Source organism: Salvelinus sp. IW2-2015, linkage group LG4q.1:29, assembly GCF_002910315.2.
Source record: "Salvelinus sp. IW2-2015 linkage group LG4q.1:29, ASM291031v2, whole genome shotgun sequence".
Taxonomy (NCBI): Eukaryota; Metazoa; Chordata; class Actinopteri; order Salmoniformes; family Salmonidae; genus Salvelinus; species Salvelinus sp. IW2-2015.
The window spans coordinates 58,962,912-58,976,658 of record NC_036842.1 but is presented as its reverse complement, the minus strand read 5'-3'; the positions used below and the strand labels follow the sequence as shown (position 1 = coordinate 58,976,658).

Below are 13,747 nucleotides of genomic sequence, written 5' to 3'. Positions count from 1 at the left end.
CACAGAAACTATATGATCACAGACATTGACCTTTCTCTCTCAGCTCATTCACTGTCAAGCCACTAACACCTCTGTGATCACAGCAAATTACGTTGTCTCAAAAGAACAGACATGGAAACAACCACACATTCACAGCCCAGTCAGCTGTAACAAATCACATTCAGAGGGTGAATAGGCAAGACAATATATGTAGGTGCCTTTGAACGGGGWATGTTAGTAGGTGCCAGCACACCGGTTTGTGMCAACAACTGCAACACTGCTGGGTTTTTTACGCTCATCAGTTTCCTGTGTGTATCAAGAATGGTCCACCACCCAAAAGACATCCAGACAACTTGACACAACTGTGGGAAGCATCGGAGWCAACATGGGCCAGCATCCCTGTTGAACACTGTGCAACTCAATATTGGGAAGGTTCCTAATGTTTTGTATATTAGGCCTATGCAAATCAACCAATGCCTTCATGGTCCTCTTCCTCAACATCCTGATCTGCTATGAGCCTGACCTTATCAGAGCTGTCAGCGGCCTCCTCTGTAGGGACTCCAGTAAGCGTACCTGCCTTTGTCTCCATCCATCTTTACCTATACAAYATATATAACCTGATATTGAAATTTGTTGCCTTGTTTCATAAATCCATAACGAGTACTATAAAAAAATGTTTTGAGTCGCTAAAGGGCTGTAGACTAACCAGAATGACCTTATTTGACTTGTACCAAACACCTTCACAATTTGCTCGTGTCTAGATGGCCTCATCCATCACACGGGATGTGTCTGCAGAGTTATGTCATTGAGGTGGTTGGTTTTCAATTGGCTAAAGCTTATCACGTGGTTTGTGCAGGCTGAATTATGGTCCGTTGGGATGCTGTCGGAGACTTTTGAACTTTTGTAGCAAGCACGGTAACAAGCAGTCGTTGTTACACCCCTATAATTACGGACTGCAATTACCAGCAGTTACATGTTGTTACAGTGTAACTATGAATGATTACAATTAAACACAATACCTGTTACAGTGTAATTACATATAATTACATATGTAATTGCACTGCAGTAACGACCCCTTGAAAGTAAGCGTTACCTTTTTAATGTAACTTTCAGATTAGGGAGCGGTTTGCATGAAAGCAGAGGAGTGTGACCGCCCAGGGAGTTTGATGCCCTTCACCGGCGCTCGGTCACGCCGCCCAATCCCATTCTGACATTTTACGCCACCATTACTGGCAGAAAGCAGACCCTAATTAGGCAGTGTTATTGAATTAAGACAGCCCAGTGTGTGGTTCCTCTCACATTAATCATGTCTAATGTGGATGAGCGGGGACTCTGCTGGAGCAGGCGACACCACTGCATGGGACGAAGGGGGGGGGGGGGGGGGGCTGCGCGTGAGGGGGGCTGGTGCGGTGGGGGGGGGGGGGGGGGGGGGGGGGGCTGGCTGCGTGGGGGAGGGGGGCTGGCTGCGTGGGGGGGGGGCTGGCTGGTGGCTCTTTTCTCCTCGCCCTTTAGAGGGAGGGGGAGGGGATGAAGGGACTAGAGGCAGATGACTGCAGCCACCCACTTGACTGAGCAGGGTTATAGCAAACACATAAGAGCCTCGTCTCTGTTTACCACCATCATTCTGTGTTCCTCTGTGCAAGTGTCTGTCTGTCTGTCTGTCTGTCTGTCTGTCTGTCTGTCTGTCTGTCTGTCTGTCTGTCTGTCTGTCTGTCTGTCTGTCTGTCTGTCTGTCTAGCTGAGCGGGCGTAATGCCAGAGACTTATTTAAAAGGCAGAATAAATGGCATGTTATGGGATTTATGTTCCCTCCTGTTGATCGCACTGAGAGAGATGGGAGAGATTCCCGGAGTACTGGCGGCGTGACAGAGCAAACAGGACCATGACCAGGGGGTGGAGAGACCTCGATGCTAAGTGTGCACCGTGAACTGCTGCTCATGTTGTTGTGGTAAATAAAACACACAAACTCTCACTATTACTCTTTCTTTCTCTCTTTCTCACATGCACCTATAAAACAGCTTTGTTTATTTGCATTGGCCCCCCCCTTTTCTATGCTGCTGCTACTCGCTGTTTATTATCTATGCATAGTTACTTTAAATATATATATTTAACTAGGCAAGTCTTAAGAGCAAATTCTTATTTACAATGACGGCCTAGGAGCAGTGGGTTAACTGCCTTGTTCAGGAGCAGAATTACAGATTTTTACCTTGTCAGCTTGGGGATTTGATTTAGCAACCTTTCGGTTACTGGCCCAACGCTCTAACCGTTAGGCTACCTACTTTACCCCTACCTACATGTACATATTACCTCAATTACCTCGACTGACCTGTGCCCCCGCACATTGACTCTGTACCGGCACCTCCTGTATAAAGCCTCACTACTGTTATTTTATTGTTTCTCTTTTCTTCTTTTTTTACTTTAGTTTATTTAGTAAAACATTTTCTTAACTCCTATTATCTCAAAACTGCATTGTTGGTTAAGGGCTTAAGGGCTTGTAAGTAAGCATTTCACTGTAAGGTCTACACCTGTTGTATTCGGCGCATGTGACAAATAAATAKAATTTGATTTGATTTGAAAGAGGTTACAGATTCTACCACATAGACAGACAGTTCTGGCATTACCTCAGCATTATCAGCTCAGCTTCTCCTGCTGTTATCTGGGACAGAGGGATGGGCCTCACTGGGAGTTGGCTTCTAACAGGTCATCCTCATTCAGAGACATACAGACAGCTACTGTCAACAGAACAACGCAGTAACCTTGACAACTGTGTCAGGACGTCCATTGGGAATTGCAAATGGGAAAAAGCCTAACACAGTGTCAGTTTGTTTCTGTGCAGTTTTGCAAGGACTGTGCCATAAATTCTTTGACAATTTTCCATAAAATATGATTTAAAAAAACTTGTACTGAAATGTCTAAATTCCACACACAGTGTAGAACCAATATTCCCTTGAGGGACATCAAACAACTTGAAACTTTTAATCAACATTTGAAACATTTCAATGCATCAACAAGCAATAATTTTTCATAAAATCTTTCACAGTTGATTTTGTGTGTATGCGTGTGTACGTGTGCGTTTGTTTGCGTGTGCATGTGTGTGTGTGTGTGTGTGTGTGTGTTTTATCACTTCTAACCATGTAAAGGCCAAGTCAAGTGGATGTATTGCTTCTAGGACTAGCAGACTTAATTTAGGACTAGTGTAATGGAAAACTGATACAMTGGACAGATACTGGTGGTGGCCTGCAAAGTGCCTGCTGGTAATTCACTCCCACTGTATGAGCCAGTGGAGGATAAGAGACTAGAGAACTCTATCTGGAGGAAGTTTAATACAATATGTGGGCTCATGTCGCTCTGACTAAAAAAAGAGGGGGATGTATTGTTTTGATTTAGTGATAGGAGAGGCCATACATGACAGCTTTATGTTTTTCGGTTTACCATTCGGTTTACCATTCTCCAGTCCCCAACGATGTGTACTCTTATGTACTGTACACACAGAGGACACAAGAAAACATCTCAATGTGGATGACAGAGGATTCAATGCCATATCTGTGTACTGGAGAAGGCTAGACACCCCCAAGGCTTTCAGAGGCTACACACCTGCCAGCTTCCTAAAGGGTCACTAGCCATGAGATTTAGAACACAAGCAGAAGAAACAAGCTGGGAAACTAGTGGAGAGAAGGAGCAGGGAAGAGAAAGGAAAGGCCAGGCGGTATTTGATGACTCAGTGGAGTACAAGCTATCACAGTGATGTCTTAGAAACCCAATTGCGTTCGATAGAGAGGGTAGATTGAGACGTAACTGGTGCACTGCTTTGAGCCATAGAAGCCATTTTGGATCAGATTATTCATGGAACTACTGTACTGTTATTCCACGAGGAGCCATTTTGGATCCGATTATTCATGGAACTACTGTGCTGATGTTTCACGTGGAGCCATTTTGGATCTGATTATTCATGGTAGCTACAGTACTGATGCTCTACCAGGAGGGAGCCATTTCGGATCTGATTAATCAAGTCTAGTCAATTCAAGTTTACGGTGTACACAGTACAATGAAATGCTTACTTGCAGGTTCCCCCTCGAATGTGACAACAATAAGAATAAAAAAATGTAAGCTGAATAGAATAATTACAGGCACTCAACAAATGTATAGTACAATATTTTCATGTGTGTCAGAGAAGGGGGGGGTGCGGCAGCTAGTGTACTGATGTTCCACCTCTGCCGTGAACCCTCTCATTAGGTAATCTGTCTTGCAGGCCATCAAATTTTCAGCGAGCATGAATAAGTCAGAAAGTGCTGCCTTTAATCACGCTGAGAGAAGATTCCCAAAACTCTTCCTTTGTGCTCTTCTGCTTACCAAATAAAACATTGAAAGCATTGCTGCCTGACAGAAGAGGTACAAGGTTTGACCAAATAGAGAACGGAGGAGGAGGTGGAGAGAGGTGGAGTGTTCTCTCTAAAGTGTTTATCTAAATTTAATCCATTTTAAATTCAGGATGGAACACAACAAAATTTGGAAAAAGTCAATGGGTGTGAATACTTAGAATACTGTATATATATTTCCACACTATTGTTGGAATAATACTGTGAAAATGATGATAATGCCTTTTTAGTTTAAGAGCTGTTTGAAAAGACTGCCTGAAATTTCAGCCTGTTTTGGTGGGATGGAGTTCTGGCTTGCCTGGTGACATCACCATGTGGTAAACTAGTTATTAGACTAATAAGAAAGAGAGTTACAAACCTCTCTGCCAATAGCCTAACAGCCAATGTTCGGTTTTCCCCTCCCCACTCGGAGCCCTCCCAGACAGTCCTAAAATTCTTGCTTGAGAAATTTCTTCTTGCTAAGAAGCTATTTTTGTTTCTTTTTGGCTATTTTAATTGAAAACATAGTAAGGTAGTTAATTGTTGCCCGGAAAGGATTTGATATTGAGATAAAAACGGCTGCAATGGCCCTTTAAGGCTAAACTGGGGCTAGACAGCGTTTCCAGGTCAATCGATTATAATTTTGCGGCAGGTAAACAACTCCCTGTGGGATCTCCTAGGCAACTGGACCGGGGACAAGCTGCTGAGCATCTAGCTAACTTAATACAGGTATAAATTCCCAATCGAATCAAGTTTTTTTTTATTTTTATTTTTTAATCATGCGAAGCAAGGTGATAAGTCACCCATGCCCCTCACATTTCCATTAATGAAGCCCTGTCACAGAGGCCTAATGAATAGATTATTGATGCCATATGATTTATTTTATACCCTTAATACATCTGCTTAACTGTATTTTTTGAACAAACTGTCTGTGTTCATGACGACAGAGATGATCTATACGGGGACAAGAAAACAGGTGCTACTTGGGGTCAGTGGTTTGTAATAGATTTATAGGAGACACTTGAAACAGGACAGTAGCATTTTTACTCTGTCATCTCATTTAACTTCGGAAGACACCCGCCCAAACTACACAGAGCATACGCAGTATGAAAAGTGTGACAAAGTTATGGCTAGGAAGAAATGATACCACAACCGATCATATTTTATACAGCTGCCTAACAGTATTTCTCAAAACTTGCTCGTTTTCATGACTTCAAAGAACAAGAAAACAGCAGAAGAAAACAAGTGCCATTTGGGTTTAGTGGTTTTTCCATAGCTAATAATGGCAGTTCTGCCCCAGGTCCATTTGTCTTTATTATGCTTTGTTAATAAGGGGAATTGTGAGTGAATGGGTGAGAAAAGGGAGGAGCAATTATGATTAATTGGAAATGAATGCCTATTAGCTTTCATTTAAACCTGCCTAAGCTCTGCCTAATAGGATATAATGGGATAATCCTATACCGGTTTGAAAGAGTTGGTTAAGTGTGGCCCGTTGTATTTTCATTCACAAAGCCAATGTCTATGTACAGTCACTGTACCCACTGATAACATGTTAAATAAATGCACACGAAAGTAAAACAGGTGTGGTTGTCATTTTCCAGATGCCTCTGTCCACATAGTCTAAGAAATATTTCATGGGTACTGCGTGGCAAGTTGGAAAACAGCCACGGAGCCAAACAAGGGTGATTGGAGCTATTGACTTCAGAAACGACCCGCTGGAAAACCTACAGAGCCATATTCATGCCAGCCCATCTATTCTATTCATGAGGCAGTGACCTGTGGGGGGTGGGGGAGGAGAGGGAGGAGGCTCATCTGATCCACAGCCTCTAAGACGCTGCCAGGAGATCAAACACCCTCCCTCCCTCCCTCATCCCCCTTTTCTTCTCCTCTTTCAGGAGCGGTGGGTAGATAGTTGCATAGACAAGGCTTGTGACCCAGTTTCTCCCAGTGGAAGATGACTGAAGTCCCTGAACAAAAGCCTCCCATCCCGTCTTTACCTACAAGAGGAGATAGAGGATGGATAACTAGGACTCTAGCGAATGCATGACATCTTTTTCCCTGCACCAAAGACCAACCGTATACCTTAAATGGCTTCCTCCACGCCCTGTGTATCAGGGATGGTGCCGGTCGCCAAGTAACGGTGTCGTCTCATGCTTTTGGATAATGCTGATTTAAATTCACCTAGACACTGGTACGAATTTGCCAAATGGGAAGAAAATTCATAAAAATTAGGGAGGTAGATTAGGGCCAAATGAATGGTATTGCTGAATAAATTTCACAGCAGTTCAGTGTAAATTGTTTACAACCCTGAGGGCCCCTTGAAGGTAGAGCTGCCTGCCACACACTGTTTTCACAGGGCCAGCTTGATATGGATGGGATCTGACAGTTAGCATCATGACACTTAGCAGCCACAGTGCCCATTTTCTGTTTCTCCTATTTTCTGTTGACTCTCCTCCATTTCCTCCCTCCCTCCTCTACCTCTCTCTTTTCCTCTCCTTTACCTTTCTGCCCCTGTCTCTATCTCACTCTCTCTCTCCCCCCCCCCTCTCTATATATATATCTCTCTTTCTAGGCCTCACATGGTGACAGAGTACATGGGTATCAGGAACGAGAGCTTCATGAAGATTGCAGCAGTGGGGACGTGGATGGGGGACTTTGTGACTGCATGGATGGTAAGAGAACAACCCAGTAGTAGCCCAACACTGATTAGAATCAACTAGAATATCAGCACAAAGATGAGGGTTTATACCCTTAGCACCTGGTCCCAAGCCAGATCAAACAGAAGTAGCAGGAACAGAGCAACAGTGCGAGGTCACAGGAAACACAGAGAGACATAGCGGCACAGCGAGGAGTAGAGTAGAGCAGAGGAGAGACAGTGAGGGGTGCCTCAACACCAGCCCATCCCTGTTCATTTGTCAACATAAAGAGAGGATGGAGCTCCGCTGGGATCTGGGATAGGACTGCCTGTGGAGGAAGAGAAAGGAGTTTGACACAACACCCACGGGGAGAAAACTTGACAAGCTTCCTCAGAGTTTCCATTAGTATTCCACTGTACACACTGCGGAGAGAGGGAGGAGATATGGAGGAGAGGGATAGAGGGAAGAGAGAGGGGGAGGGGAGGGGGAGGGAAGAGAGGGGGGGATATAGAAGGGGAAGAGGGAGGTAGAGCAAGGACGGGCAAGGCAAACTGCTGAATCCAGACATTACTCTCTGGGTTTTTACATTCGATTAATTCAACGAGGCACTTTCAAGACGACCTCTGTGTGTCCACCTTCTCGACAGAACAGATATTTCAGAATGTGTCATCGCTAGATGAGTGAGCAGGAAATGGCTGTTTTTGCAACACTGCTCATGCCAGAAAGATTTACCWGATTTTTCTCAACCAAATCCTTCTCCACTTTATCTGATAGAAGGAGATGTGGCCTATTCAAAATGTACCCTCGCCTCAATGAAGTACCTTCTCCGAACGTCTGGATTTGCGTAGTTGTGCATACAATCCTCTAAAATGTAAATTGTCTTTGACCAAAGAAAATAAACTTAGATTACTTTTAATGATTGACTATAGAATAGGAATAAAAACAAAGCAATGCCATTTGAATTGATTATGCCATTCCATTGCAGCGTTCCATATGCAGAAGGGCAAATTCTAACCATCTATTTTGACACTGTATTCAAAATGAAATAACACAATCTCATTCCATTTCTTGTCTGCGAGTGTCAGAATTCTGTGTTTTTTAATATTTGAGCTTCATTCAGAGATCATTCCAAAAATTCAGGATACCTGAAAATGCCATCTCAGTTTGAGTTTAGTCTTAATATTGGTGCTGTACTGGCAACCCACAGCATGTTCGTTTATGGGTCTTTCCCAGGTCACTGACATGATGCTCCAGGACCAGCACTACCCAGACTGGGGCAAAGCTGCCAGAAGGTTCTGGAAACAAGGCAACCACAGGATAATCCTCTTCTGGTAGGTACTGTCTCCAGTCTAATGCATACAATATGCTGCCTCTGAGCACGATCAGTGTGTGTATGTGTGTGGGTTTAATCACCTGGTGTGGTGTGCTTAGGGTTCATGTGTGTGTGTGTATGCTAGGGTTCATGTGTGTGTGGTGTGGATGCTAGGGTTCATGTGTGTGTGTGTTGGGTGCTTAGGGTTCGTGTGTGTGTGTGTGTGTGTGGGTGCTAGGGTTTGTGTGTGTGTGTGGGTGCTAGGGTTCGTGTTGTGTGTGTGTGTGTGTGTTGTGGTGCTAGGGTTCGTGTTGTGGTGGCTAGGGTTCGTGTGTGTGTGTGTGTGTGGTGCTAGGGTTCGTGTGTGGGTGTAGGGTTCGTGTTGGTGTGTGTGGGTGCTAGGGTTCGTGTGTGTGTGTGTTGTGTGTGTGGGTGCTAGGGTTCGTGTGTGTGTGTGGGTGCTAGGGTTCGTGTGTGTGTGGGTGTGTGGGTGCTAGGGTTCGTGTGTGTGTGTGCTAGAGTTCATGTGTGTGGGTGCTAGGGTTTGTGTGTGTGGGTGCTGGTTTGTGTGTGGTGGGCTAGGGTTTGTGTGTGGGTGCTAGGGTTGTTGTGTGGGTGCTAGGGTTTGTTCGGTTGGGTGGGTGCTAGGGTTCGTGTGTGTGTGTGTGTGGGTGTGGGTGCTAGGTTGTGTGTGTGTGTGCTAGTTATGTGTGTGGTTGCTAGGTTGTGTTGTGTGGTGCTAGGTTTGTGTGTGTGGTGGTGCTAGGGTTGTGTGTGGGTGTGGGTGCTAGGGTTCGTGTGTGTGTGGGTGCTAGGGTTGCATGTGTGTGTGGGTGCTAGAGTTCATGTGTGGTGTGTGGGTGCTAGAGTTCATGTGGGTGCTAGGGTTTGTGGTGGGTGCTAGGGTTTGTGTGTGTGGTGCTAGGGTTTGTGGTGTGGGTGCTAGAGTTGTGTGTTGTGGGTGCTAGAGTTCATGTGTGGGTGCTTTAGGGTTGTGTGTGGGGTGCTAGAGTTCATTGTGTGGGTGCTAGAGTTTCATGTGGGTGTGTGGTGCTAGGGTTTGTGTGGTGTGGGTGCTAGAGTTCATGTGTGTGTGGGTGCTAAGTTCATGTGTGTGTGTGTGGGTGCTAGGTTTGTATGTTGGGTGCTAGGGTTTGTGTGTGTGGGTGCTAGAGTTCAATGTGTGTGGGGTGCTAGAGTTCTGGTTGTGTGTGTAGGGTGCTAGGTGGTCTGTGTGTGTGGGTGCTAGGGTTTTGTGTGTGTGGGTGCTAGAGTTCATTGTGGGTGTGTGGGTGCTAGGGTTTGTGTGTGTGGTGCTAGAGTTCATGTGGGGTGCTAGGTTCGTGTGGGTGCTAGGGTTTCGTGTGTGTTGTGGGGTGCTAGGTTTCGTGTGTGTGTGGGTGCTAGGGTTCGTGTGTGTGTGGGTGCTAGGGTTCATGAGTATTTGTGTGTGCATTAGCATGCATACATGTATTAATGTATGGTTATTCAGACAAAGCCCTGTGTGGATGAGAGGTGTGAAGGAAAGGGAGAGGGGGATACCTAGTCAGTTGTACAACTGAATGCATTCAACCGACATGTGTCTTCCGCATTTAACCCAACCCCTCTGAATCAGAGAGGTGCGGGGGGCTGCCTTAATTGATGTCCACGTCATCGGTGCCCGGGGAGCAGTTGTTGTTGGGGGTTAACTGCCTTGCTCAAGGGCAGAACAGCACATTTTTCTACTTTGCCGGCTCAGGGATTCGAACCAGCGAAAGTTAGGTTACGGGCCCAACGCTCTTAACCTCTAGGGTTTACACACAGTTACACACAGAGTCAATAGGGCTGTTAATCTTCCTCCGCTCAGTGTCAACACCTTTAATTAGAAAAACAGGCAGAGGAAATCAATGGACATAACAAGGTCACAGGGCCAGCTATACCCCTGCCTTTACACACACACACACAKACACTTGTCTTTACCTCACTGAGACAGAGCAAGGGCTATGACCCAATCAAGCTGTTACACTGTGTCCAATAATGCTCATCACAAGGGAGCGATCACTGGCCTAGATACAGTTGAAGTCGGAAGTTTACATACACTTAGATTGGAATCATTAACTTGTTTTTCAACCACTCCAAAAATGTATTGTTAACAAACTATAGTTTTGGCAAGTTGGTTAGGACATCTACGTTGTGCATAACACAAGAAATGTTTCCAACAATTATTTACGGACAGATATTTCACTTATAACTCACTGTATCACGTTAATCTGTACAAACAATAGTACGCAAGTATAAACACTATGGGACCACGTAGCCATCATATCGCTCAGGAAGGAGACGCGTTCTGTCTCCTAGAGATGAACGTACTTTGGTGCGAAAAGTGCAAATCAATCRCAGAACAACAGCAAAGGACTTTGTGAAGATGCTGGAGGAAACAGGTACAATAATATTTATATCCACAGTAAAACTAGTCCTATATCAAAATAACCTGAAAGGCCGCTCAGCAAGGAAGAAGCCACTGCTCAAAAACCGCCATGCTGGAGGAAACAGGGACAATAGTATCTATATCCACAGTAAACCGAGTCCTATATCGACTTAACCTGAAAGGCCGCTCAGCAAGGAAGAAGCCTCTGCTCCAAAACCGGCATAAAAAAGCCAGACTACGGTATGCAACTGCACATGGGGACAAAGATCGTACTTTTTGGAGAAATGTCTTCTGGTCTGATGAAACAAAAATAGAACTGTTTGGCCATAATGACCATTGTTATGTTTGGAGGAAAAAGGGGGAGACTTGCAAGCCAAAGAACACCATCCCAACCATGAAGCATGGGGGTGGCAGCATCATGTTGTGGTGGTGCTTTGCTGCAGGAGTGACTGGTGCACTTCACAAAATAGATGGCATCATGAGGGAGGAACATTATGTGGAGTATATGATAGCCAAACAATCGCAATACAATCGCAGGAAGTTAAAGCTTGGTCGCAAATGGGTCTTCCAAATGGACAATGACCCCAAGCATACATCCAAAGGTGGCAAAATGCTTAAGGACAACAAAAGTCAAGGTATTGAGTTGCCATCACAAAGCCCTGACCTCAATCCTATAGAAAACTGTGTGGCAGAACTGAAAAAGTGTTGTCGAGCAAGGAGGAACTTACAAACCTGACTCATTACACCAGCTCTGTCAGAGGAATGGGCAATCACCAATTATTGTGGAAGCTTGTGAGACTACTGAACGTTTGACCCAAGTTAAAACAATTTAAAGCGAATTACCTAAAATACTAATTGAGTGTATGTAAACTTTGACCCACTGGAATGAAAAGAAATAAAAAGCCTTCTGGAAAATAAATCATTCTCTCTACTATTATTTTGACATTTCACATTCTTAAAATAAAGTGGTGATCCTAACTGACCTAAGACAGGGAATTCTTTACAAGGATTAAATGTCAGGAATGGTGAAAAACTGAGTTTAAATGTATTTGGCTAAGGTGTATGTAAACTTCCGACTTCAACTGTATTTCACACGGTCACTCCACCAGGTCAACATGAATGTTGTTCGTTACTGCCAGTCAAACATTACAGCTTGATGCCKTTTTCTATGCCCCTAATGCTCTAGTGGTTATTGAACAGGAAGAGGACACTAGGCTCATTTCAGGGACAGGGATATTTGAGCTTATGTTATGTAAAAATATCAACACTGTTGAAACAGCGTGGTATTGTCAGAGTGATTTTGAATTCATAGATTTTAGATGTGTATGATAAAAAAAAAAGTGCAAACTGCTATACAGTATGTCCATTGTTTAGCTGGAATGGAATGTTTGTATCCTGTATATTTTACTGTGATATGTGGTTGTCTCACCTACTTATCTTAAGATGAATGCACTAACTGCAAGTCGCTCTGGATAAGAGCATCTGCTAAATGACTAAAATGTCAAATGTAAATGTTTTACATATAGATTTCATATTACTGTATTTAATAATATATATATATATATATATATATATAAATATTGATGTCACAAATGTATCATTTGTACATTTCTTTATACAAAATGTAGTTATTTGTTACATTTGACTGCAGTTCTACTTATTTCTCTGAGATGTAGGCAGATATATAGCGTTTTGCAACAAAAAAACATGATAATTTGTCTCTCTGAAAGCAAACCGTCAAGTGATAGATTTGAAACAAATACCGTACATGGCTGTCATTGAACAACCCCATGCCATGATTAGATAGTGAAAACTCACCAATATCTTTCATAATTTCTTTAAACAATAAAAGCTAATTTACCAACATTTCTGAAAATTGATATATCGAGTTTTGGAATGAAACTCTTCATACGTATGAATGACTAATACGTTGAAATTAAAAGCCACACTCTTCAATTGATTGTTCCTCTATTAGGATGCAAGGGAGATACCTGTAGTCTCAGTGGCTACTCTGGAAGCCTTTGTCTTGTTGATGGATGCCTCCAGTCTGACGGTCACAATCAATTTGTACTCTGACGAGCCATCATCTCAAATACTGAGGAGAAAGTATAATTGATGAATATGTTGAGGAATGTATCTTGAAATTGTTCAGCAATTAATCTGGATAAATCACAATAACAGTGCCGAAAAATAATCCACTTTAGAATTGTAAAAAAACAACATTTGAAACATGATATGGCTTGGCGCTAGCTATCTGCAATGCAGCCAGTTACCATGGGGATGGAACAACCCACACAACACCAACGTAATAATTACTGAATGACATTGAAACAAGTACAAAGAAGAGCAAAATATAGAGTTTTGCTAAATCCAAAGTCAATAACACACAGATAAACATAAAATGATACCTAAGAGAATTAGTAACCAATGTCAATATTTACATATACCTATGATGAGCTCCTCTTATTATAGTATTGATGTTGTGTACTTTAGAGAAATGAGCAGAAGACAAATTATCATTGTCCACTGTAACAAATGGACTAATAAAGTGGTAATTAGTAAATCTGTGGAGTGACCCACGTGACTAACAGGAAACTAATGCAATTCTACTTCCTCACTCCTCCAGGACGGTCCTGATCACTCTGACGTCGGTGGTGTTGCTGGTCATCAGTACTGACTGGATCAGCTGGGACAACCTGAACCGTGGCTTTCTGCCTAGCGACGAGGTCTCCAGGGCCTTCCTGGCTTCCTTCATCCTGGTCTTTGACCTGCTCATTGTCATGCAGGTAGGGGCTCCCCCATGGCCAATTAAAAACTAGCTGGGCTCCATTACTTTCCCCCTCTTTTTTCCCCTTTATCTCTTCCGTTCCTCACCCCTCCCTCAGTCACAGGGGCACTGCGGCACTGGGTTGAGAGAGCGAGAGAGGGAGACGTTTGATCAGTCAGAGCCTGCATGACTACACACCCACTGCTGCTTCTGATTTATATCTCTACCCCTCATCCACCCAGCCATCCCCTACCCAGCCATCCCCCTATCCAGCCAACCCCCTACCCAGCCA

The 13,747-nt window shown here is 43.8% G+C and overlaps 1 protein-coding gene across 2 annotated transcripts in view; it reads left to right on the top strand.

Annotated features, from left to right (window-relative positions):
- The window catches only part of LOC111962245 (transmembrane protein 117), a 78,908-nt gene that overhangs the window by 45,235 nt on the left and 19,926 nt on the right, over nucleotides 1-13,747 (top strand). For both annotated transcript variants that reach the window (XM_023985186.3, XM_023985187.3), the window contains exons 4-6: nucleotides 6,906-7,005; nucleotides 8,203-8,300; nucleotides 13,315-13,474. In XM_023985186.3, the coding sequence (XP_023840954.1) occupies nucleotides 6,906-7,005; nucleotides 8,203-8,300; nucleotides 13,315-13,474 (358 nt within the window). The remainder of the gene's footprint in view (nucleotides 1-6,905; nucleotides 7,006-8,202; nucleotides 8,301-13,314; nucleotides 13,475-13,747) is intronic.